The sequence below is a fragment of the Megalobrama amblycephala genome, linkage group LG4 (genome assembly GCF_018812025.1).
Source record: "Megalobrama amblycephala isolate DHTTF-2021 linkage group LG4, ASM1881202v1, whole genome shotgun sequence".
In the NCBI taxonomy this organism is placed as follows: domain Eukaryota; kingdom Metazoa; phylum Chordata; class Actinopteri; order Cypriniformes; family Xenocyprididae; genus Megalobrama; species Megalobrama amblycephala.
In genome coordinates this window covers 16,186,293-16,211,978 of record NC_063047.1, presented here as the reverse complement: position 1 = coordinate 16,211,978, position 25,686 = coordinate 16,186,293, and the positions used below count along the sequence as shown (strand labels likewise).

At 37.4% G+C, this 25,686-nt stretch overlaps 1 protein-coding gene across 4 annotated transcripts in view; it reads left to right on the top strand.

The window, feature by feature from the left end:
- kcnip1a (Kv channel interacting protein 1 a) overlaps positions 1-25,686 on the top strand; it is a 53,792-nt gene that overhangs the window by 5,978 nt on the left and 22,128 nt on the right. For 2 of the 4 annotated variants that reach the window (XM_048187927.1, XM_048187926.1), the window contains exon 1: positions 24,503-24,711. The exons of 1 other annotated variant lie outside the window; for it this stretch is intronic. In XM_048187927.1, the coding sequence (XP_048043884.1) occupies positions 24,654-24,711 (58 nt within the window). In that variant the 5' untranslated portion in view covers positions 24,503-24,653. Of the gene's footprint in view, positions 1-9,151; positions 9,438-24,502; positions 24,712-25,686 lie in introns of those variants that run through there. One more of the 4 variants, XM_048187922.1, reaches the window with a different exon arrangement.

Below are 25,686 nucleotides of genomic sequence, written 5' to 3'. Positions count from 1 at the left end.
TACTTTGTTAGGCTATATCTCTGCCTGCAGGGAGTGCTTGTCTTTGAAATTGAAATGGTAATTTGTCATCATTAATGTGATTAATTAAAGTTTGCTGTCAGGGAGGGGTCACATTTTTCTCTCAAGGGATCTAGATCTCTGAGCCATCAAAACACTTCACAGCGGTACTTCACGTGTGCGTGTTTTCAATTGAACTTACTCTTGAAAAATTGACAACCATATTTACATTATGGTTGCTAATTATGTTTCACAAAATAATGATAACTTGCAGTTCAGTAAGTAAGTCGGAACGAGAATGAACCTCATTGGTTCTTGCTGAAGCTCAAACATGCTGCGTAACATGAGAATGAACCTCATTGGTTCTTGTTGAAGCTTAAACGTGCTGCGTAACATGAGAATGAACCCCATTGGTTCTTGTTGAAGCTCAAACGTGCTGCGTAACACGAGAATGAACCTCATTGGTTCTTGCTGAAGCTCAAACGTGCTGCGCAACACGAGAAAGAAACCTCATTGGTTCTTGCTGAAGCTCAAACGTGCTGCGTAACATGAGAATGAACCTCATTGGTTCTCGCAGAAGCTCAAACGTGCTGCGTAACACGAGAATGAACCTCACTGGTTCTCGCTAAAGCTCAAACGTGCTGCGTAACACGAGAATGAACCTCATTGGTTCTCGCAGAAGCTCAAACGTGCTGCGTAAAACACGAGAATGAACCTCACTGGTTCTCGCTAAAGCTCAAACGTGCTGCGTAACACGAGAATGAACCTCATTGGTTCTCGCAGAAGCTCAAACGTGCTGCGTAAAACACAAGAACGAACCTCATTGGTTCTCGCAGAAGCTCAAATGTGCTGCGTAAAACACGAGAATGAACCTCACTGGTTCTCGCTAAAGCTCAAACGTGCTGCGTAACACGAGAATGAACCTCATTGGTTCTCGCAGAAGCTCAAACGTGCTGCGTAACACGAGAATGAACCTCATTGGTTCTCGCAGAAGCTCAAACGTGCTGCGTAACACGAGAATGAACCTCATTGGCTCTCGCAGAAGCTCAAACGTGCTGCGTAAAACACGAGAATGAACCTCATTGGTTCTTGCTAAAGCTCAAATGTGCTGCGTAACACGAGAAAGAAACCTCATTGGTTCTTGCTGAAGCACAAACGTGCTGCGTAACATGAGAATGAACCTCATTGGTTGTCGCAGAAGCTCAAACGTGCTGCGTAACACGAAAATGAACCTCACTGGTTGTCGCGGAAGCTCAAACGTGCTGCGTAACACGAAAATTAACCTCACTGGTTGTCGCGGAAGCTCAAACGTGCTGCGTAACACGAAAATGAACCTCACTGGTTGTCGCGGAAGCTCAAACGTGCTGTGTAACATGAAAATGAACCTCACTGGTTGTCGCGGAAGCTCAAACGTGCTGTGTAACACGAGAATGAACCTCATTGGTTCTCGCAGAAGCTCAAACGTGCAGTGTAACATGCGAATGAACCTCATTGGTTCTCGCGGAAGCTCAAACGTGCTGTGTAACACGAGAATGAACCTCATTGGTTCTCGCGGAAGCTCAAACGTGCTGCGTAACATGAGAATGAACCTCACTGGTTGTCGCAGAAGCTCAAACGTGCTGTGTAACACGAGAATGGACCTCATTGGTTCTCGCGGAAGCTCAAACGTGCTGCGTAACACGAGAATGAACCTCACTGGTTGTCGCAGAAGCTCAAACGTGCTGCGTAACACGAGAATGAACCTCATTGGTTCTCGCAGAAGCTCAAACGTGCTGCGTAAAACACGAGAACGAACCTCATTGGTTCTCGCTAAAGCTCAAACGTGCTGCGTAACACGAGAATGAACCTCATTGGTTCTCGCAGAAGCTCAAACGTGCTGCGTAACACGAGAATGAACCTCATTGGTTCTCGCAGAAGCTCAAACGTGCTGCGTAACACGAGAATGAACCTCATTGGCTCTCGCAGAAGCTCAAACGTGCTGCGTAAAACACGAGAATGAACCTCATTGGTTCTTGCTAAAGCTCAAATGTGCTGCGTAACACGAGAAAGAAACCTCATTGGTTCTTGCTGAAGCACAAACGTGCTGCGTAACATGAGAATGAACCTCATTGGTTGTCGCAGAAGCTCAAACGTGCTGCGTAACACGAAAATGAACCTCACTGGTTGTCGCGGAAGCTCAAACGTGCTGCGTAACACGAAAATTAACCTCACTGGTTGTCGCGGAAGCTCAAACGTGCTGCGTAACACGAAAATGAACCTCACTGGTTGTCGCGGAAGCTCAAACGTGCTGTGTAACACGAAAATGAACCTCACTGGTTGTCGCGGAAGCTCAAACGTGCTGTGTAACACGAGAATGAACCTCATTGGTTCTCGCAGAATTCAAACGTGCAGTGTAACATCCGAATGAACCTCATTGGTTCTCGCGGAAGCTCAAACGTGCTGTGTAACACGAGAATGAACCTCATTGGTTCTCGCGGAAGCTCAAACGTGCTGCGTAACATGAGAATGAACCTCACTGGTTGTCGCAGAAGCTCAAACGTGCTGTGTAACACGAGAATGGACCTCATTGGTTCTCGCGGAAGCTCAAACGTGCTGCGTAACACGAGAATGAACCTCACTGGTTGTCGCAGAAGCTCAAACGTGCTGCGTAACACGAGAATGAACCTCACTGGTTCTCGCAGAAGCTCAAACGTGCAGTGTAACACGCGAATGAACCTCATTGGTTCTCGCGGAAGCTCAAACGTTCTGCGTAACATGAGAATGAACCTTACTGTTTGTTGCAGAAGCTCAAACGTGCTGCGTAACACGAGAATGAACCTCACTGGTTCTCGCAGAAGCTCAAACGTGCTGCGTAACACGAGAATGAACCTCATTGGTTCGTGTGGAAGCTCAAACGTGCAGTGTAACACGAGAATGAACCTCGTTGGTTCTCGCAGAAGCTCAAACGTGCAGTGTAACACGAGAATGAACCTCATTGGTTCTCGCGGAAGCTCAAACGTGCTGCGTAACACGAGAATGAACCTCACTGGTTCTCGCAGAAGCTCAAACGTGCAGTGTAACACGAGAATGAACCTCATTGGTTCTCGCGGAAGCTCAAACGTGCTGCGTAACACGAGGATGAACCTTATTGGTTTTCACACATCAAACAAACATGCTTGAGCTTCTGTTTACCACAACTGATGTGTGCATTGATGAATGTTTATATGTGAATAAAAGCCTAAATTCAATTTGTTCATCATATAAAGCGATCGTGTCTCTTCAGAAAATTTGGACTAGATTCATATGGATTAGTCTCTTTGTGAACAGTTTGAAGTGTCATTGTGGTAATTGCATAAATTGTCAATGGGACAGAAATCTCTGATTTCATTAAAAATATCTTTGTGTTCTGAAGATGAATGAAAGTCTTTCAGGTTTGGAACAACGTGAAGGTGTGTAAATGATGACAGAATTTTCATTTTTGGGTGAACTAACCCTTTTAGTATTCATTAAAATAACCAGTTCATAAGAGTAAACTGTTTGGGAATCATGCTGGACTGGCCGTGCTAATGCTTTCACTAAGAAGAACCGACTCAAGACTTATTTGTTTGGGTCAGACTACTCTGACCATACAGTATATTTTTTGACACACTAAAAACTATTTGTTCATGAATCAGACTGCACTGATCACACTGCATGTTTTCCATTTACTAAAAAGAGCTCCTCGTAAAAGTCAAATTTGTTTGTTGAAATGATGCCAACAGAAATATTAAATATGGTTCATATATCATGCCATTTCTATACATAACCAATCTGTGCGTGAACAGAACAGGATTTGGCACTGAATTTAGCCTCTGTCTTGTACTAGGGCCCTGATTCTCTGTATTCATGTGTATTTCTGTCTTCGCAAACTCATTTGTAGGTGCATTTTGCGTGAGAATGTGTTGTTTTGTGAAGTTGTGATGTACATTCATAGCCCATGCAGTGTGACACAACACCCACATGCAACCCAACAGCCCTCAGGACAAACTGTGTCCCTCTGAAACATTCATTTCTAAAATATCAATATTTCATTTTGAATTAAATATATATTATAGGGTATAAAATAAAGCTCATATCTGCCTCAGTCCAGAAGCATGTTTAAAGCATGTGTCCGACAGCTGATCTAGAGTTATAGAGCTTCTCCTCTTCTCTCCTCATTTAAAACTTCTTTGTTGTAATAAATTTCAAATCAATATATTGTTTGTGTGTGTTTCACAGTACACCTTCATAATAACAGTGCAAGTTTTGAACCTTTAGCTTTACTGGGCCAGCACTCTCAAAGGTAGGCTACACCTTTCTATGTTATCTACCCCTAAAGGGTGCATATTAGTAGTAGTACACTAAGGTATGAGAAGTTTTTTGAGGGTGCTACTCCAGCGACTCAAGCTGTTATACCGCTAAAGCACGGCTCTACACAAATATATAACTTTTTAGGGGCACCTTCTAATCAATTACCTTTCCAATTACGAGGCAATTTTTGCCTCCTTAAATTGAATCTTTTGTAAGGGCATTTTTTTCTAACCTTATCCACTTGTTAAGTCGTAACGTAAGGAACGCTGTTTTAAAAAGTTAAACATTTAAAATACTTACACTATACACAACCGTCTCCATGCTCACAGCGTCACAGACATTAAAGGTGCCCTAGAATGTTATTTCACAAGATGTAATATAAGTCTAAGGTGTCCCCTGAATGTGTCTGTGAAGTTTCAGCTCAAAATACCCCATAGATTTTTTTAAATTAATTTTTTTAACTGCCTATTTTGGGGCATCATTAACTATGCACTGATTCAGGCTGCGACCCCTTTAAATCTTGTGCTCCCTGCCCCCGAGCTCTCGACTATAATACAGTGTATAAACAAAGTTCACACAGCTAATATAACCCTCAAATGGATCTTTACAAAATGTTCATCATGCATACTGCATGCATGCTTCGGATCATGTGAGTACAGTATTTATTTGGATGTTTACATTCGATTCTGAATGAGTTTGAGGCTGTGCTCCGTGGCTAACAGGCTAATGCAACACTGTTGGAGAGATTTATAAAGAATGAAGTTGTTTATGAATTATACAGACTGCAAGTGTTTAAAAATGAAAATAGTGACGCCTCTCTTTGTCTCCGTGAATACAGTAATAAACAATGGTAACTTTAACCACATTTAACAGTACATTAGCAACATGCTAACTAAACATTTAGAAAGACAATTTACAAATATCACTAAAAATATCATGTGATCATGCAAGTTATTATTGCTTCATCTGCCATTTTTCGCTGTTGTCCTTGCTTGCTTACCTAGTCTGATGATTCAGCTGTGCACAGATCCAGATGTTAATACTGGCTGCCCTTGTGTAATTGCCTTGAACATGGGCTGGCATATGCAAATATTGGGGTCATACATATTAATGATCACTACTGTTACGTAACAGTCGGTGTTACGTTGAGATTCGCCTGTTCTTCGGAGGTCTTTTAAACAAATGAGATTTATATAAGAAGGAGGAAACAATGGAGTTTGAGACTCACTGTATGTCATTTCCATGTACTGAACTCTTGTTATTCAACTATGCCAAGGTAAATTCAATTTTTGATTCTAGGGCACCTTTAATATTTTAAAAATTTATAAAAGATGAATCACTGTCTGGCCATCTGGGATTTTGGGTTATGATTATAATTTTTTGGTAGTATTACACCACATCGTGAGTGTACATAAGCACCGTTTGTTGTTTTCTTGTGGTATGAGATAGAGCGTTTGGACCCGGAAGCACTGCCGCGTGACGTAAGACTTAACAACCGAATTAAATGTAATTTATGTAAAATTCTTAAAATTAAATGTATAAACTTGTTTAAAAATGTATTAAAACAGTACATTAAATTAGAATAATAAGACACAGTCGTGCTGTTACCAATCAAATCAAATAAGTATAAGCAGTTGAATCATTTATTCAACCTATTTGTTTGAAAACAACTGATTCATTCAAGAACTCAAGTCAAGAAGCAAGTCTTAATGAATGATTTATTGAATCACTGACTCATCAGGTTTGCTGTGTTTTGCTCGATGAGCTATCAGGTAATGATGACGCAAGCATGTGTGTGACAGGTATTTGTGTGTCGAATTAACACATTTATTTAGCATTCACAGAGCAGCTCACTCACACATGGCTCACTGCATGTGTCAGATGGAGAAGTGCTGATTTCTTTTGACACTCTTTCTGGCCATATACAAACACAACAGTGAAATAAACTACATTTTTACTTTTTCTGTAGAAAATCTGAGTGGTCGTGTAAGTTGTTGTTAAAGTGGGTTGAGAAGTTGTGGTGAGTTTGTTTACATTTAACATTATATTTTATTTTAAAATTAATTTATTAAGTTAATTTATTAGTAAAAATTATTTAGGGATACATGATATATCGGCCACCATATCGGTATCGGCTGACATATGTTCATTTTTAATGTTATCATTATCAGCCTGATAAGAAAATTCCTTCAGCTGAGACACTTCAGATGTGAAATTGTCTGCCATTATGGTTTTGAATTGCTTGAAATATGGTTGAAATCACTTCAAAATGGAAAATAAAGTGCAGCATGTGCAGCGCAAGTCTGTCATATAGGCTACATAAAATTATAATGAGAACATTATGATCGTGTTTGGGACATGTTTTTGTAATCAGTCTCTTGAAATTTATATAAAAATTTTGATTTAGATTTATCGGCCAATATATCTGTTATCGGCTTTCAAATATAAAGAATTATCGGTTATCGGTATTGCCCAAAATTGTAATATCGGCGCATCTCAAAAAACTATTTTTTAGTAGTTTAGCTTGCAATAAAAACACTGTTACTGTTACAGATTCTCTCACTATATTTCTGGTGCAGCTTTTTAAGAGTAAGTTCGTGCAAATCAAATCTCATCTCAGAGTTTTCAACTTCTCAAACCACATTTTTGTGAATTTTAAAGTGGCTTACGATATTATTCTGGTCCGTTGTAAGTCTGTGGCATTACCTGTCAGGTGAAAATTATTCAATCCCTTAGAAAAGTAACAGCAATCTCCTCTCAAGGCACATGAGGTACATGCTGAAGTTTAATACTTGAAGTTATGGGTTGGTTCAAATCACTATCCTTGCATAAAAGCAATAGTTATAGTGATGCTTGACTTCTTAAAGACCACTAATTATAGTCTAAAGGATATACAGAGAACAGAGTTGTGCAAAGCAGACAAGCTGTTCTTAAGTGTATAATTTAATTTTCATTCATTTCAAACTATTCTTTCACCCGGTTTCATCCACAGTGTCTTTCTTTGGTCTGTGTTAGGGTTTGCTCTAAACAAAACTGAGATCAATGTAAAACCAAAACAACAAACTCAGTGACAAAGTGAGATTTGAGTTTTCAAAAAACAATCAAACACAGTCTTTGCTTTCATGCTTTGCTCATATAGTTTTGTCAGATCATGCACGTATTGCTTGATGCATATTGTACAAAATAGCCTTCATCTCGACAGCTACAAATGGCATTTTTGATGAACAAAAAACAGTCGCTGGAACAGAAGTTTAAGAGGTTTTGTTTGAGGCACGTAGCAAGTAAATGAGAATCTTGAGCACAATTGAAGGTTTTGGTTTTGTTTTCATTTCTGTGAAATAGTCTTATTACTTTTGGACGGACAGAAATTCAGGCCACAAAATCTCTACATATTTTTTTCTTTTCACTTCTAAGTTTTTTAGTGTTTTTGTTCAATTCATGTTTATTTATATAGTTTTCATGTTAATTTATATAGCTTTATACAATATGCTTTAAAGCAGCTTTACAGTAATAAACAGGAAAAACAATGTCAGTGTTGTTATGGTTTACTTAAACTATTAAAAAAGGTATTGTTAATTGTAATAAAGCTGAAATAGAATAAAATTATAAATATTAGATGAAAAATTGAAACAAAGAACTTGAACAAAAAATAGAAATGTTGCTGTCAACTAACTGCAATAAAATGTATTATCTTGAAATACTGATATTACTAAAACTGAAATAAAAAGTAATATATATATATATATATATTACTTTTTATACTATTAATATATATATATATATATACACATATATATATATATATATATATATATAGTATATATAACACTGTAAATAACTTGCTGCCTTAAATTTTTTAAGTATGTACAATCAACTTGGCTTTATAAGTCATTTCAACTTAAATTATATAAAACTGACTAAAAATGAGTTGAATCTTATTTAACTTTTCAAAATAAGTTTAGCAATTTTCAAATTTACTTGAGTTAAAGTAAACATATGTTGTCATCATGACTTTTTGACCATATTTTTCAGTCACAAAGACTTAATTTCAGCAATCAGTCATTTCAATTATAAGTAGCTACAACTTCAATTTCAACTGTAAAGCGACAGAAGATAATAGTGTCATTAAGTTCAATTAATCAACGACCTCATTCAAGCACAGCTAAATCAATCAATTCTACTGGATGTTTATTTGTGTGCGCAACATTTGTAAAACCAAATATTTTTTGACACGTGTTTTCAGTTTTCTGACATTTAAAGGCACAATATGTAATTTTCGTCGCTAGAGGTTGCTTATTCCAAACAAAGGCGTTTGTTTTGAATAAGCAACAAAAGACAAATGTTTGTTCTGGTGCATATTTAATTAGCGCATATTTAATTAGATAATGCATCATTTGCATATTTAAACATACCATTTCAGAAACTAATGCAAAACAGCAGTCGTAATGACTGCTTAATGATTAATGACCTGAGGAAGTATGTTGAAATCTATGAGTTTAAATTGTTATATTCACCTTCTGTGTCTTGCCTTAAACCACAGGAGAAGCTTCATGTGGAGCACTGTGAAATGAGCAAATAATAAAAGATGGATTTTCTGAAGTGTTTTCACTTTTGTCTGAAAGGTTGGGTTGTCGTTTCTGCTTTAGGATGACGACACACACGCTGAAACGCACACCAGAATCGCTCGCTCACTTCCTCTGTTCTCTGTTCCTCTGCCAGAGAGTTTCTGTCTCCCTGAGGTTTTTCTCATTCCCTTGTTTGTCTTCCTCTTCCTTTTTGGCATTAACTCTCTCTCGCACTCTTTCTCTTTGTCTCCAGGGTGGGAGGAAGAGAGAGAGAGAGAGAGAGAGATTTGGATGGACAGAAAGAGAGAAAGATTAATATGCATTGATGGAGGTGGATAAAGAAAGGAGGAGTGTGTGTGTGTGTGTGAGAGAGAGAGGGGGGAAGGATCTATGATATGAGAGCAGACACACACACACACAAGCTGAACTACCATCAACGAACACACGTTTCGGTCTCCTCTGAGCGAGTTGCTGTCTCATGCTACAGGTGTGTAGCTGCAGATTCAGTTATGGGTCCCGTCATGGGAACGTACTCGATGCAGAGCAAACAGGTGAACTATCACACAGGTAAGCGGACCATGCATGTTTGTGCGGGCAAATAAATTTAAAACTATGCTTTCTAGATTTTCTGAAGAAAATATGAGGGTTTTTATTTATTTATTTTTTTCCCACATGCAAAACTTGCTGCCATGATGCTATAGGGCTTTGTTTTAGGGTTGCTAAGGAGTTCAGTGTTTTTTAGTATGTTGCTGTGTGGTTGCTATGTGGTTGTTTACTGTCTGCAGTGAAAAGCGTCTCTGTGATCTGACGACTCGGGTTCCTCCTTCAATGTGCGTCTGTGTCGGGTTTTTTTTTTTTTTACCTCTTTTATAAGTCCAGCTGTTTTTGTTGGTATGCAATAATACGTTAAGTGCATTAACCTTTGAAAACAAACGTGAATGAGAGAGATGCTTTTGTGCTCTTGTTTAGTAGGAGTTTCTTTGTGTGTCTTCATGGTAAAACAATGGTTATTCATTCATAGATTTCTCTCTCGTGCGCGCGCGCGCGTACACTGACTGTCTCTATGGGCGATGTTCCCGGACGAGACGTTGTGTAAATACACAATGAGCTGGTGGACTATAAAAGGTTATGGTATTCACGCTAGCATTTAATCATCTGTTCTCTGTGCGTGTGTCTTCATAAAAATCAGAAAATATAAAGACCTTATGCGCCAGAGAAACAAGCGCGCCGCCATCTTTAGAATTTTATCTTTGAACTTCCTTTTTTTTGCGGTAGCTGTCGAAGAATAATTAGTGGATTTACTTATTGTAGAGTTAACGAAAGTTATCACGAGCATTGTAATGTTTGAAGCGGAGGTCATAACAAAAGTCAGTTAGACCAGGAAGATTTTAAAACGAGTAGTTCATTCATAAATCTGTAATATCTTACCTTCATGCGGTGGAAATACAAACCGGAAGACAGAAAACATTGAGCGCAGCGCTGAAAAGGGGCGGGGCTATGCATATTATGTAAGGGCCGGATTAAAATAAAAAGTGTATATACATTAAAATAATATATATTAAACATTAAACATAAAAAAATGGCTTACTACTATAATGATTATTTTAATGGCTTTGAATGCAAGAATAATACAAATATGAAAATATTCCGAAATGATTCTGTCCACATGTTGTTATAAGTCTGGCTTACAATGTGACATAATTTTATACACATGGCTCCCTGTCTGTGTTAATCTGAAAAATGCTGGGATAGAAAATATAGTGTAAATATATATAATCATATTAGAAAAATTAATATAATTTATAATAATAATTTTAATGTATAAAAACAACAATCTCATGATGGAAAACCATACCGGTGTGTAAAAGAGTGAACACTGTGTGTGTATGAGTATATATGTGTGTGTGTGTGTGTGTGTGTGTGTGTGTGTGTGTGTGTGTGTGTGTGTGTGTGTGTGTAAATAATGGAACCAAAAAGGTAAAGAAATCATTTTACAAAGGTTAAATGTAATGTTTGTCTTGAAACCTTTTATATACAGTAATAGCTTATAGGTTGCACTCACAGTCAGAGTTTGAGATTGAAAACTGTAATTAGGGTGGATTGAATAATGTTGGTATGAACAGGTAAATAAAGTCAGTCTTCATCTCTAACTCAGTATTGAATGTAACCATAGCAACAGATTTCCAAAAGAGAATGTTACTGGCACTTTCTTTTGTGAAACTTTTTGCACTGATGCTAGGGTATTCTGTTTTTTTTTTTTTTTTTGCTGGGGCATTGCTATGTGGTTGCCAGGGTGATGCTATGTGGTTGCTAAGGTGTTCTGGGTAGTTGTTAGGTCATTGCTATGTGGTTTCTATGGTGGTCTGGGTTTTTGCCAAGGTGTTGCTATGTGGTTGCTATAGAGTGCAACAGTGCGCTTTTTCAGCCGTGCTGGTTCCGGAATTGTTTATTCTTCTTTTATTTACTCATTTACAAATTATGTATATAAACAATATATTTTAAGTTTATTGCAAAACATGCATATATAAAATATACTAACATTTCAGTATTTTTAGAGCGTAGGGAGATTGTCATTTGCAGTGCTTCATGGTGGAGCTAAAGAGCTATTTTGTTGCTTTTTTCCGACTCTCTGATTGCTGTAATTTTCTGTACAGAATCATGGGTAATGTAGTTTTTCACCAGGAATTCCACTGTTAAACATGATTATTTAAAAGGGGTGGATGATTATGATTACAGTTTTTTTTTAACTTTAGTTAGTGTGTAATGTTGCTGTTTGAGCATAAACAACATCTGCAAAGTTATGACACTCAAAGTTCAATGCAAAGGGAGATATTTTATTTTACAGAGTTCGCTGTTTAAGGACTACAACAAATGGCTGGTAGAGACTACAACAAGCTTCTTCCTGGGTTGGTGACATCACAAACCCCAAAATTTACATAAACCCCGCCCCCGAGAACACACAACAAAGAGGGCGAGGCCATGTTGGGCTGCTTTAGAGAAGAGGAAGAGTTGTTGTAGTAGAGTGTTGTTACCGTCATTTTACACCGGACTGCTTCACAAACGAGGGTCAATTCAACACTGGATTTGCACAAAATATGAACATGACGGCACATGCTAGTGGATGAGTTGAATCAACTCCACAGAAACTACATAAATTTATCCACTAACCATTCAGAAACGTCCAGTTTCATTCTAAAAGTTGTAACTTCTTCCTGAGTCTCTCCATCAGTGTCGACTCCGGTTTGAACAATGTAAGGCTGAACACCGTTACTGACAATCCTCATTTTGGCTGCGTGAGATTCTCCAGCTTTGTTGTTGTTGAGCTGTTAAAGCTCCGCCCTCTTCTGGAAAGGGGGCGGGAGCAGCAGCTCATTTGCATTTAAAGGGACACGCACAAAAACTGTGTTTTTACTCACACCCAAATAGGGGCAAATTTGACAAGCTATAATAAATTATCTGTGGGGGATTTTGAGCTGAAACTTCACACACACATTCAGGAGACACCGGAGAATTGTATTACATCTTGTAAAAGGGGCATTATAGGTTCCCTTTAAAAATAAGCTGAAATAATTTTTCAACAGAAGCAAATACCATGGATTAACAAACTCATACCTCACATTAGATCTGTCTATAAAGGTTTAAGTTATTGTTCAAAATCAATATCCTTATGGAGAAAATGAATGGAGTTTTTACTTCCAGAACTGACTGTTGCACTCTATCATTTTCTGGGTGGTTGCTTTTTGGCCCAAGTCGAAAGAGCCCCGCCCACTCTCTTTTGACCAGCTCACACTTATACGTCCTGAAAGATTCAGTCTTTGGTTATAGATTGTGACTGTTGGTCATTGAGTACGTTAACTGCCGTCGAGTCAGATCTGAGAATGTGGGCTGCATTAGCATTCAGATCACTAGCTGCTCTGCTTTTGTATTGGTATCCAGACATACAGAGGTCGGTGCTGTAGGATTACAGGTATCCTCCGCTAATAACTAATGGCTGGAATAAATAAATTCTAGATTACTATCTGTCTGTATAAGTCATACTAATGAAGCACTTTTGGCCCAGGGGTCTGTGCTGTGGAAAATTGGCTCCATTTGTTCAGATTCTTTTAAATGAAGCGGAAGCATTTTACTGAGCTGAGCTGTGTGTGTGTGTGTGTGTGTGTGTGTGTGTGTGTGTGTGCGTGCGTGTGTCTGCTTGTGCATATGCGCGCATGTGTGTGTGCTGCTTCAATTCACAAAAAGCCACTTAGTTGCTGTTGATTTAACAGTGATGCATCTATAATTAAACCACAAAGGAATATAACATCTTATAATATTTCATTTTATTTGAATAACAAGAATATATTTTTGCAAAGTGATGAATTTTAAGTTATACATCTGTCCATTGCAATAGAAAATAAAGTTAATATTGCAATATTGCACAGGTTGTTCAGGCATCTTGAATTTATTGTGGTTGTAAATAAAAACACACAATGGTATATGGAGGACAGTCGGGTCAAATATCATCATGTGTGGTGATTTGGATGTAACATCACGGCATGAATGGCTAAATTTGGTTAAAGTTGACAGGCATCAGGTATTGAAACATGTTTTTATTATTTTTGTCTTGACTTATTAATATTTTTTGTGTATTTTCCCTCCCGCTGGAGCTAAACACCTGCTCTGTAAGCCTAATTTCAATATATCAGCAGACTGGTGTATGAAACTGATGCCCAGAACCCAATATAAACACTTGCCAAATGCTAAATTAAGGTAAAATTAGTTTTGGCAGGTAAATAAAACAGCTGAGAACTTTATTAGAAATGGCTACATTAGATGTTTTTAACCAAACTATGATTGTTTGATCCTCGCTTATGTAGGTGATGTGAGCAATTAGAATTTAACCACCTACTAAAGAAAATCAATTTTTATTTTCTATTTTGTAGAACATATTTAGCCACCAAAATTAAAATATGAGGAAGATTAAAATAATAATGTGTTCAGTTTTTGCAACGGGTCCAGTTGCACTGAGATACTATAATGCTGTGAGTATGACCTGTGCTGTTTTTCACTAATATGCATGGAAAATGCATAAATAATCACATTGTCATACAGATAAAAATTTAATTTTTTTTCAATTAAAAATAATGCATAAGCAAAATTTATGGACGTTAACTTTTGTGTATCGCTTCTGAAAATACCATACTTGAGGCAAAATACTTAAGTTTATAGACAGAAATAATTATTAAAATCAGCTTGTCATGTCTTCTTTTTGTCCTCGGTCCTGAACACTCCCTTGTCTTCCAATGCCCAGACAAACCCCACACTCACAGCAATGTTCTGATCATGCCGTAGTGTTTACACTGTGATTTTGTGGCTCAGTTGTAGACTGTAGATTAAGTGAAGTTAGGAGGGAGTATTTTAACACCTTTAAGAAAACCAGATGGTGTGGAAAGCAGTTTCTGTTCTAGATGTTTCTGTCCAGAGAGAAGGAGAATGAGTGGAGTATGGGTGAAAGGCTGAAAAACACACATAAGGTGTGTTTATTACACGGCTGTTTTATGGACTGTTGAACAAACAGGTTGTGGGCAGATTAAATGTCTCTGAATTCTCTCAATGTCTCTCTCTCTCTCTCTTTCTCTGTCTTCCAGCTGTATGAGTTTAACGGCCCTGAAATGGCAGACATTACAGATGATTCATTCATTACATAAAGACGTGTGGCTCTTCACTGAGACCTCCACAGAGAGAGAGAGGAAAATCAGGTCATGATACCAAGAAAAAATCAAAGGCAATGAATGAAAAGTGTGGGTAATGAGACAGAGACAGAAGTACGCATCCGCTTTCTTTGTCGTGCATTTTCATTTCTCTGCCTCGCAACAATACAAATGTCACCTTTTTCAGCATTAATACTGGCGCATCAAGTAAAACATGACAAACATGGATGGTTTTAGCGTAGAGCGTGTCTGAAAACCATGGTACATACTCTTGGTGATACCACGGTACATTTGATACTTTTTTTTGTATGCAAATGCAAATTTTCAGAGCTCTTAAAATGCATTAAGATTTAAGCTGTTATCCGGAGCTGCTTTATTCCCACTGGAGGAAATGAACATAAGAGAGAAGCTGTGAAGCAGAAGGAGCTGCACCCGTGAGATGTTGGCAGCAGTCAGTGCTGTGTGACTTCAGCTGTGGAAAATGAACATCACGGGCTAATTGTTATGTGTAATATGTCAGTATGAGCAGAGCGAGACGCCAAGCAGATCAGACTAGTTAGATTGCCCTTGCCCTTAGTTGGTGCTTTATTTATTCGAGTCATGGAAGAAATCCAGAAGTTCTTTGAAGACGCTCTGAAGGGAGGGTGGGATCTCATGCTTTCAAAGCTATTGCTAGCCTCTCTAAAATTGCCTACTCTACCTTTAAATACCAGCACTAAGATCATTTTTTAATCTGTGATTATTTACAGTCAGTGTTGTAGTGAAGTATTTCTACACATGAGTGTTTTATGCACAAAAAATGCCTTAACACATTATATGAACCTGCACCTGTGGTAATCATGATGTAGGTGGACAAACTTAAAGTTTATGTGTGCTCGAGGAGCCATAGGTGTACTGTAATTTTCAATAATTCATCAGTGCTTCATCAGTTATTCCTTTCAGTACATACCTCGAAATCCACATATGCACTGGAACCACCTGACCGCAGCTCTGAAGGACCTTGTCAATTATTCAGTCAAAAAAATACCATTGCAAGAACTGTAGTACTTTTTGCAGAAATTATAGTTACCATGGCACATTTTTTGTAAGGATTGCATGATTTATGAATCATGTAAAAGTTTCCCCCTTGAGAGCTGGCTGACATGTTCAAACCATAAACGCAATGTAAAAAACTTCAGATAACAGTATTTGACTTTAATATTTATTTACTACAAATAGATGATGTAAAATGTTTGCAGGGTTTGCTGGGAACGTCACAATCACGCTGTTTGGTGGAATTAAGCTCTTACGTTATGTTATTTAAGATTTGCTTCTGAGATCTGAACAATTAGCCTGTAATGTTCATTTAATCATATTTCCCACCCGACAAATAGATTGTTGTGTGATTGTTTGTTAAATTAATATGTGTGCTTTTAAGAATGACATTTGATTTATGCTGCTGTATGCGCAGTAATTACTGAGGCCTGTTGCATAACACAGTCCTGTCAGATATACTTTATAATTGTGTGTGTATGTTGCTTTACTTATCCTGAATTGAGCTAAATCTGACAAAACTTCCCTTTAAGGACATCCAGAAACATGCTTAATTGGAAAACTATTCATAAATGAATTACATAATGTTTTAGAGTTAATGATTGTTATAATTAGCTTTATATAAAACAATAGAGGTCTAAGGTATATGCTCATTTACACTGTAAAACTCAATAAGTTCAGAATACTCCAAACATTTAAGGAAACTAATTCATTTTTTTAAGTTAGTAGAATTTAAAGTTTTGTGTGACAAAAGTGTGACAAAACTAACAGAAGTTGAACCCCCTTTAAATCCCAACATAACGCAACATTAAACACTAATGTCTCCCTATGTTAATTGTAGGAGCCATTTGTTTGTTTATATAGTTTTTCTTTCACGCCACTAGAGGGCGCTTAATGTATTTATGTTGTCTAATCACTAACGCAAGGTGAGGGCACGAAGAAGGTCAAACAAACTTTTTGACCGTCGTCATCGTATGGGACTTGAATAGAGTTTGTTTTCTTATTTTCTTTATTTTGTTTGTTGCTGTTTGAATTAAACAAAGTGACAACAAATGGATTGGAATATCCAACTTTAATTTTTAATGGTATGGACATTTTATCTATTCAAGAACAAAACGCGCCAAAACAAAGATCTTTAAAATTGGACAATCGTGCGCCTACATTAATCTTGAGCAAAAGCACACAAAATAACACTTGATTTCAACATTTATTTTCCTTACAGTCTAACGCGAAGCTTGCTGGGAATTAGAAATCTGCTGGAAGTTGCAACTCAATCATATTAAGTTCAGCTTACTACAATTAAATTTTGAGTTCACGTAACTTTTTTCTATTAAGTACAATGAACTTTCATTATTATTTGAGTAAAACAAACTCATTTTATTTCATGAATTTCACTGTTCGGTTTTACAGACTTCTTTTAGATGAGTTTGTGTGTGAAAGAGAAAAATACTTTGATGCAGTTTAATTTTTTTCTGCCAAGGCTACAAATCATTTCCATAGTTTTTATATGACTTTTTTTTTTGTACTTTTGTTTCACCAGGTCCTGAAGGAAAGTGATTTGTGCTGAAATTAATAGTTTTGTTGTTCACTTCTGGTCAGTGTGATCAGATCATGACATTTGACTATTGGGTCTGACGATTTACAGCATATTTGACAAAATAGTGACTAGCTAATACATTAAAATACTACAGCACAATGCCACAGATGTCGCAAGTTTTGAGGGAGCGTGCAGTTGGCATGCTGACTGCAGGAATGTCCACCAGAGCTGTTGTCCGTGAATTGAATGTTAATTTCTCTACCATAAGCCGTCTCCAAAGGTGTTTCAGAGAATTTGGCAGTACATCCAACCGGCCTCACAACAGCAGACCACGTGTAACCACACCAGCCCAGGACCTCCACATCCAGCATCTTCACCTCCAAGATCGTCTGAGACCAGCCACCCGGACAGCTGCAGCAACAATCGGATTGCATAACCAAAGAATTTCTGCACAAACTGTCAGAAACCGTCTCAGGGAAGCTCATCTGCATGCTCATCATCCTCATCGGGGTCTCGACCTGACTGCAGTTCGTCGTCGTAACCGACTTGAGTGGGCAAATGCTCACATTCGATGGCATCTGGCACTTTGGAGAGGTGTTCTTTTCATGGATGAATCCCGGTTTTCACTGTACAGGGCAGATGGCAGACAGCGTGTATGGCGTCGTGTTGGTGAGCGGTTTGCTGATGTCAATGCTGTGATCGAGTGGCCCATGGTGGTGGTGGGGTTATGGTATGGGTAGGTGTATGTTATGGAAAACGAACACAGGTGCATTTTATTGGTGGCATTTTGAATGCACAGAGATACCGTGACGAGATCCTTAGGCCCATTGTTGTGCTATTCATCCACGACCATCACCTCATGTTGCAGCACGATAATGCACGGCCCCATGTTGCAAGGATCTGTACACAATTCCTGGAAGCTGAAAACATCCCAGTTCTTGCATGGCCAGCATACTCACTGGACATGTCACCCATTGAGCATGTTTGGGATGCTCTGGATCAGCGTATACGACAGTCACAATCAACAACCTGATCAACTCTATGCGAAGGAGATGTGTTGCACTGCGTGAGGCAAATGGTGGTCCCACCAGATACTGACTGGTTTCCCCCAATACAGTAAAACTGCACATCTTAGAGTGGCCTTTTATTGTGGCCAGCCTAAGGTACACCTGTGCAATAATCATGCTGTCTAATCAGCATCTTGATACGCCACACCTGCGAGGTGGATGGATTATCTCGGCAAAGGAGAAGTGCTCACTAACACAGATTTAGACAGATTTGTGAACAATATTTCAGAGAAATAGACCTTTTGTGTACATAGAAAAAGTCTTTGAGTTCAGCTCATGAAAAATGGGGGCAAAAACAAAAGTGTTGCATTTATAATTTTGTTCAGTGTAGATTTAGATTTTATTTGTGTTTAATATTTGAATGTTTATATATATACAGATATACATGCAATATACAATATACACGCACAATACACACACAATATACATACAATATGCAATATACTCTGATTGGAAAAAGTCACAATTTTAAAGGGATTCTCCACCCAAAAATTAAAATACTGTGATTTTATTTGTGTTCCAAACTTGTATGATATTCTTTCTTCTGCAGAAATTGATTTGTTGTCCAATGTTGAGTCCAATGTTGTTTAAACACCAGCATTCTTCGAAATACAGCATCTTTTGTGTTCAGCAGAAGAAATAAAGGTTTGTAGCAACGTGTGAGGATGATTAAATAATGACAGATTTTTCATTTTTATGTGAACAGTCCCTTTAAGTCATATCAGAGCAAAAACATAAGATCATCAGAAGGCTGCAAATACATTGCCCAGCTTTTCAGGACATAACACATACGTGAATGATCAACATTCATATTCGTGTTTTTTGGCACGCAGTCTTTTCCTTCACTGACATCATTGTGTAGAAACAGACGGCAACAATCCTTCGATCAAAACATGTTCTGCCTTTTTTTATCCCTTCTGCCAGCAACGTTCTAATATAACTCTATAGCCAATTCCCCTTCCACAGGCACGGCGGTATGTTATTGAGGCCGTCTGTCTCTCTCTCTCTCTCACCTCGTCTTCCATTTCCATCTCAGTTTCAGTCTTTATTAAACCGCTGCTGGGTGTAAAACATCAAAGAACTCACACCATGTCTGGAGAAAAACACATTTCTTTCTGCTGCGTGTAAGAGGAAGAGAGAAAGCGCAGACAGACAGGGGAGATGGACGTCTCACAGCCCTCATATCTGAGCTTTATTCTGTTACTGATGGAACGTCCTGATGCAGTGCACTATTTTTTTTTAAAATCTAAATTTGAAGTTCTGTCCATTGAAAAGGATCCACCTTTTCATTTAGTTTCATCTCTCAGTCGGTGGAGGAACACATTACATGAAACCTTGTGTACATCCATCCCTTGAAAATCCATCTCAGTTATTAAAATTCTTACAATTATGAGCTTTAATAGCTTTAAGATGTTTTAAATATTTAAATAAGCTTATTGCCTTTTATTCCTGGCAACAGATTTTGCTATACTAGTTTCATATTCTCTTTCTTTTCACATAAAATAATTTAGACTCAATATTTATTCATTTATTTAATTTAATATTAATGTTAACAATTAATCAATTTTAATTAATTTATTTAATAAGTTTAAATTATATTTATTTTATTTACTTTAATGAATTGTAATAAATTATTTATTTTAATTTAATAAATTAATACATTTATTGGTTTTTATTTATTTACATTTTATTTATTTAAATTTTAGTAAGTATGTAGTAAAGCTTGCACAAATACACATTTTAACCACTAGACCAATCTAGGGTTGTCAAAGGTCCAAAGTCGGTACTGAAAGTCGGTACTGAAATTTAAAAAATGTGATGATACCAGCATTTCCCCTAGCATTTTAAGCGCTGTTGAGCAGATTCTAACTTAAACACTTCTGATTGGCCATTGTGTTCAACGCTTCAAAAACATGTTGTTCAACGAGCTCACTGGAGCATTTGACACAGATGTATCTCATGAGTGCATGAACACAACGGCCAATCAGAGGTTTAAGTTGTTCATAATCTGCTCAGCAGTGCTCAAAATGATACTGGTACCAAAGTACCGGTACTTTTGAGAACCCTATACCAATCATCTAGAAATGTAGTTGTCTAAAGTGGCTTTTGCACTGGAGGAACGTTTTCATAGTTCCTATAACTATTGGCGGAAGTACTGGGAATGATTTTATTTATAGAAATGCTTTGGGGGACTAAATTAGCTCCTACTTCAGAGTAGGGTTTGACCCCACACAATAGGAACTACCAGTGATGTAAGTGTACGTTGATTGACCGAACACATGCCATAAGAAACATCGGCACCCGCCATTTTTAAAAAGCTGTGTAAACACACAGCTTACATATACTTACTCCATGAACATGGAAAACAGAGATAGATGAACCATCCAGGCACTTCTCAACCTTTACGCTATGGAGGAAATCCAACACGATGGGAATAGGGTTGTAACGGCTTGAGATTTTCACAGTATGATAAATTAAATATCATGGTTTCACAGTATACGGTATTAAACAATCAGTTAAAATTACCATTTAATGGATGAAAACAGGCTTTTTGGTTGAACAAATGCTTTATTATAACAAACTTTATTTTATTTAAATTTCAATAATCGAAAACAAGTCTAATCAATTAAATTTAACTGATTATGGATTAGATTAACAACTTATTTTAAACCTTAATAATTTATTACAAGTTTCAAGAATAATAGTCCTATAAAGTGTATTTTATTAAGAAAATGAATTTTGCTTTATAAGATTCAGTACAAATATATTATCAAAAATGGTGGTAATCAAATGAATGCACAAAACTAACAATTTCATTACTATTTTAAAATGTAATCAAATGAAAATTTAACAACTTTTATCCTTTTATTTTTTTGGCAAAGTGCTGCACAACACAGATTTACTAATTAAATCATGGATAAAAAAAATTACATTCCTGAAATAATTATTAAATAAATTGTCTTATTACTATTGTTATTATTATTATTATTATGAGAAGCACACTCTACAATAGTAATATATTTCTTGAAATTAAACCAAACCTTTATTTTTGACACTCAAATAAAATTATGTAATTCCATCTTCGTTATCACGAAACTCACTACACACAACAAAAATGCAGCTCCGATCATGGCGTCTGCCAGTTGTTGACATTACTGAATGCCACGCTTAAATGGCATCACTGTCAGCCAGCTCACATCAGAGTTTCTAACTAATAGTGCGTATGCAACCAGAAAAATGGTGGAACATCTAGTTCTCGGGGGACCATCCTAGTGGCTAGTTCCTATAACTACCATGTTCATGAGAAGAGAGAATCCAGAGAGTCCAGAGAATCTTATTTCTCACCATCTTGGCAAACTCCATGCGGGCTTTCATGTGTCTTGCACTGAGGAGAGGCTTCTGCCGGGCCACTCTGCCATAAAGCCCCGACTGGTGGAGGGCTGCAGTGATGGTTGACTTTCTACAACTTTCTCCCATCTCCTGACTGCATCTCTGGAGCTCAGCCACAGTGATCTTTGGGTTCTTCTTTACCTCTCTCACCAAGGCTCTTCTCCCCCGATAGGTCAGTTGGGCCGGACGGCCAGCTCTAGGAAGGGTTCTGGTCGTCCCAAACGTCTTCCATTTAAGGATTATGGAGGCCACTGTGCTCTTAGGAACCTTAAGTGCAGCAGAAATTGCTTAGCCAGATCTGTGCCTTGCCACAATTCTTTCTCTGAGCTCTTCAGGCAGTTCCTTTGACCTCATGATTCTCATTTGCTCTGACATGCACTGTGAGCTGTAAGGTCTTATATAGACAGGTCTGTGTCTTTCCTAATCAAGTCCAAACAGTATAATCAAACACAGCTGGACTCAAATGAAGGTGCAGAACCATCTCAAGGATGATCAGAAGAAATGGACAGCACCTGAGTTAAATATATGAGTGTCACAGCAAAGGGTCTGAATACTCAGGACCATGTGATATTTCAGTTTTTCTTTTTTAATAAATCTGCAAAAATGTCAACAATTCTGTGTTTTTCTGTCAATGGGGTGCTGTGTGTACATTAATGAGGAAAAAAAATGAACTTAAATGATTTTAGCAAATGGCTGCAATATAACAAAGAGTGAAAAATTTAAGGGGGTCTGAATACTTTTCGTACCCTGTGTATATATATATATATATATATATATATATATATATATATATATATATATATAAACTAATTTTTACTCTCAAGTACTAAAAGTGAATACTAAAACAGGGATAATTGCTATATTAGCTGTTTAAGCTGGAGATAGCATTGGGGAAAAAAACTGTTCTTATGCCTGTGCTTTTAGGGGTCTGTGATGATGTTACCTGCCCGTTTCTTCACTCTGGTGTTGTACAAGTCCTGAAGGTTGGGCAGGTGCACACCAATTATCCTTTCAGCTGTCCTAACAATCCGTTGCAGTCTTCTCATATCTGATTTGCTGGCTGACCCAAACCAAACAGTTATAGAATTGCACAGAACTGACTCAATAACAGCTGAGTAAAACTGTGACAGCAGCACCTGTGGCAGGTTGAACTTCCTCAGCTGGCAAAGGAAGTACAGTCTCTGCTGAGCCTTTTTCGCAGTGGAGTCAATCAGGTGGTTAGCATAAAAATAAACTACTTCATGGTGATACTTAGGGGATCACCTTATCAGGGTTTACTTTAACTGTATTATCCCTTACATAATTGATCCACTGGAATCATATCTCATAATTGTGTGAGTCTCTGGAGCGATATCTCGAGAGCTTGTCTCAAGTGAGTTCAATTGTCTTCACCCAGTGATGCCACAGAAGAAAAAATGTTGGTTCCCCAAGAACCTTTCTGTCATTAAAATAAAATGTGATTAAATAATCTAACCTTTTTCCACTATAAAGAACGTTTTGTGGAATTGAAAGGTTCCGTGGATGTTAAAGGTTCTTCATGGAACTCTCGATGCTAATAAAGAACATTTCATTTTAAGAGTGAGCTGTAGGAAATTGTCATGAGAAAATGTCAAAGTCTAGGGTCACTGCATACTGTGCACTATATACTGCATACTCGTATTTAATAACAGTATATGAAACAGTATGCATTGATTGACGGTAGTATTTTGAACACAACCACATCACCCTGCTCGAGTTCAGACCTTTTATCTTAAGCAGACGTTACAAGTAATACATTTATAATCTCCATTAGTCCTGTGGTTTCACCTCATTATGATTCAAGAACAGGTTTGGGTTATTATGACTGTTCGTTAATAATTAATGACGGTGTAATTTCAACTCCTTCGAATGCTTATGAATCAGCAGGAGGGTGTCATAATTTAGACACTCTTACATTGACGTTCTTGGCAGATATTTCCTCACGATTGATGAGAAGAGACGCACTTTATCTCTTTAAGCTTTAACTATCTGCGTATAAAGTATGTTAGTAGTAACTGATCTGGAACGCAGGCAGCAACAGAACTATTCTTGGCTATACTTTTTGGTATTGAATGAAATGTAAACTTTGAAATTAAATTTCTCTCAGGTTGTTACCATCTTGTGTGAATCTTTTCATTAATGTTGCAGTGCATTCTGGGATGGCTCATTAAGGATTTATGCAATGCTGTCTTCGATTTTTGGCGTAAAGAATGAATCAAGGCAGCATGTCATTGTTGTCGACCTTTTAAAACAGCCTTCAAAGTGCAAGTTGGTAAATCTCACAAACTCAAGTAAAACAAAAAAATATATATATATATATAAAGAACTACATAAACTACATAAAAATTAAGCATTTTTTGGCCCATTAAGATTTTTTTTGCATTGACTTTTTTTTGTTGTTGTAATTTTCAATATTGATTCACATTATTGTAATTCACGAGTTTAAGTCATCAGAAATTTCTAACATTATGTATAAATTACAAAATTACAATAAAAATATTTAATTATTTTTAAAATTAGAAATATAATTATAATGTGTATTTGCATTTATATTTATTTACTCATTTTAAATCTTAGGGGGAGGTGCTTAATTGTCATTAAAATGTCAAAAATATATGAAAAAATATATTTAAAAATGAATATATAAAAATCTAATTGCAAAAAAAATCTTAATTGTACTAAAGCATTTAATTTATGGTTATTTTTTTATTCAAAATATGATTTTTTTACATTTTTGAAAAAATAAAATAATATATATATATATATATATATATATATATATATATATATATATATATATGACCTAGACATGTTTTCGTGAGATGGAGTGAGTAAAGATGAACGTGTGTATGTGTGAGAAAGAGAGAGAGAGAGAGAGAGAAAGAGAGAGAGAGTTTGTGGAGGGAGGGGTAAATCGAGGCAGAAAGGGAGCAGTTGGAATCAGAGCGCGTTAGATTCAGAGAAGACAGAATGATGGTTGGACAGAGAAAGAGCGCGAGCAACTGAAAAACACACACACACACACACACACGCTTGTTACGGTGACAACATGGGGGCGGTTGTTGGCACATTGACCTTGCAGACGAGACAGCGACGACCATCAAGAGGTAAGACGTGAGCTCAGTCTACCTGTCTGTGTGCGTCAGAGAGACAGACTGAGAACTTCAGATATAAACTGCGTGCATGAGTGTGTGCATCCTTGAAAAACATGAATGCCTGAATGTGTGTGTCTGTGTGTGCATGCATGCATGTATGCATGTGTGTGTTTTCAGTGATTAGATGACTCACACACATCCTCGCTGATCTGTGCAACAAGTGCAGTTTGACTGACGCCTGTGTCGCAGCTGCGTGTTTCTGCCCTGTAATAAAGTCAACGCTCAAACACGTGACTCGTGAAGCTGCGGATTATTTTAATGTGAAGTGAGTTAGCTTGCAGAAGGGAAGAGAGCGTGCCTGATGCGTGTGTGTGTGTTGTCGGGTCATGTATGCAGCATGTGTGTTTGAAACATGCTCATGTTGTTTATTACTCTACTCACACACTCGCGCAGTTCCCGCCTGTTACCTTGGAAGCACTGTTGTCATGGTAACGCGGGGATGGAGTGTATTTGTGTGCACGTCTGAAGGGTCCCGACCCATCACTCACGTCCGAGAAGCTGAAAGACGACTGAAGGAGAGAGGGAGAGAGGGAGAGGGAGAGAGATCAGCAGCACCTGTTGATTTGGCTGTCTTCAGTGTTCACGTGATCCGTAGTGAGAGGAAGCTACGCATGAAGCTTTTCCAAAGGTTTTTGGAAATCGTTTCAATATAATATCCTTGAAAAGGTTTTTAATAATGCTGATCCATATTTAGTTTTAGATCTTTTAGGAAAATGGGTTTTGAAAATATTTTTAGTTTATATTTAAAATGTTTAATTTTAATTTTTAATATTTAAATATACTGAAAAAGAGAAGTAAACAGTCAGTAATAACATAAGAACAAGTATAAGTACAAACAATAGGACAAAAAAAAAAACTACAATAGAACAGACACAAATGAAATAGACCTACCTGAAAAACTTCAAGTGCTAGAAATAAGAAATACTA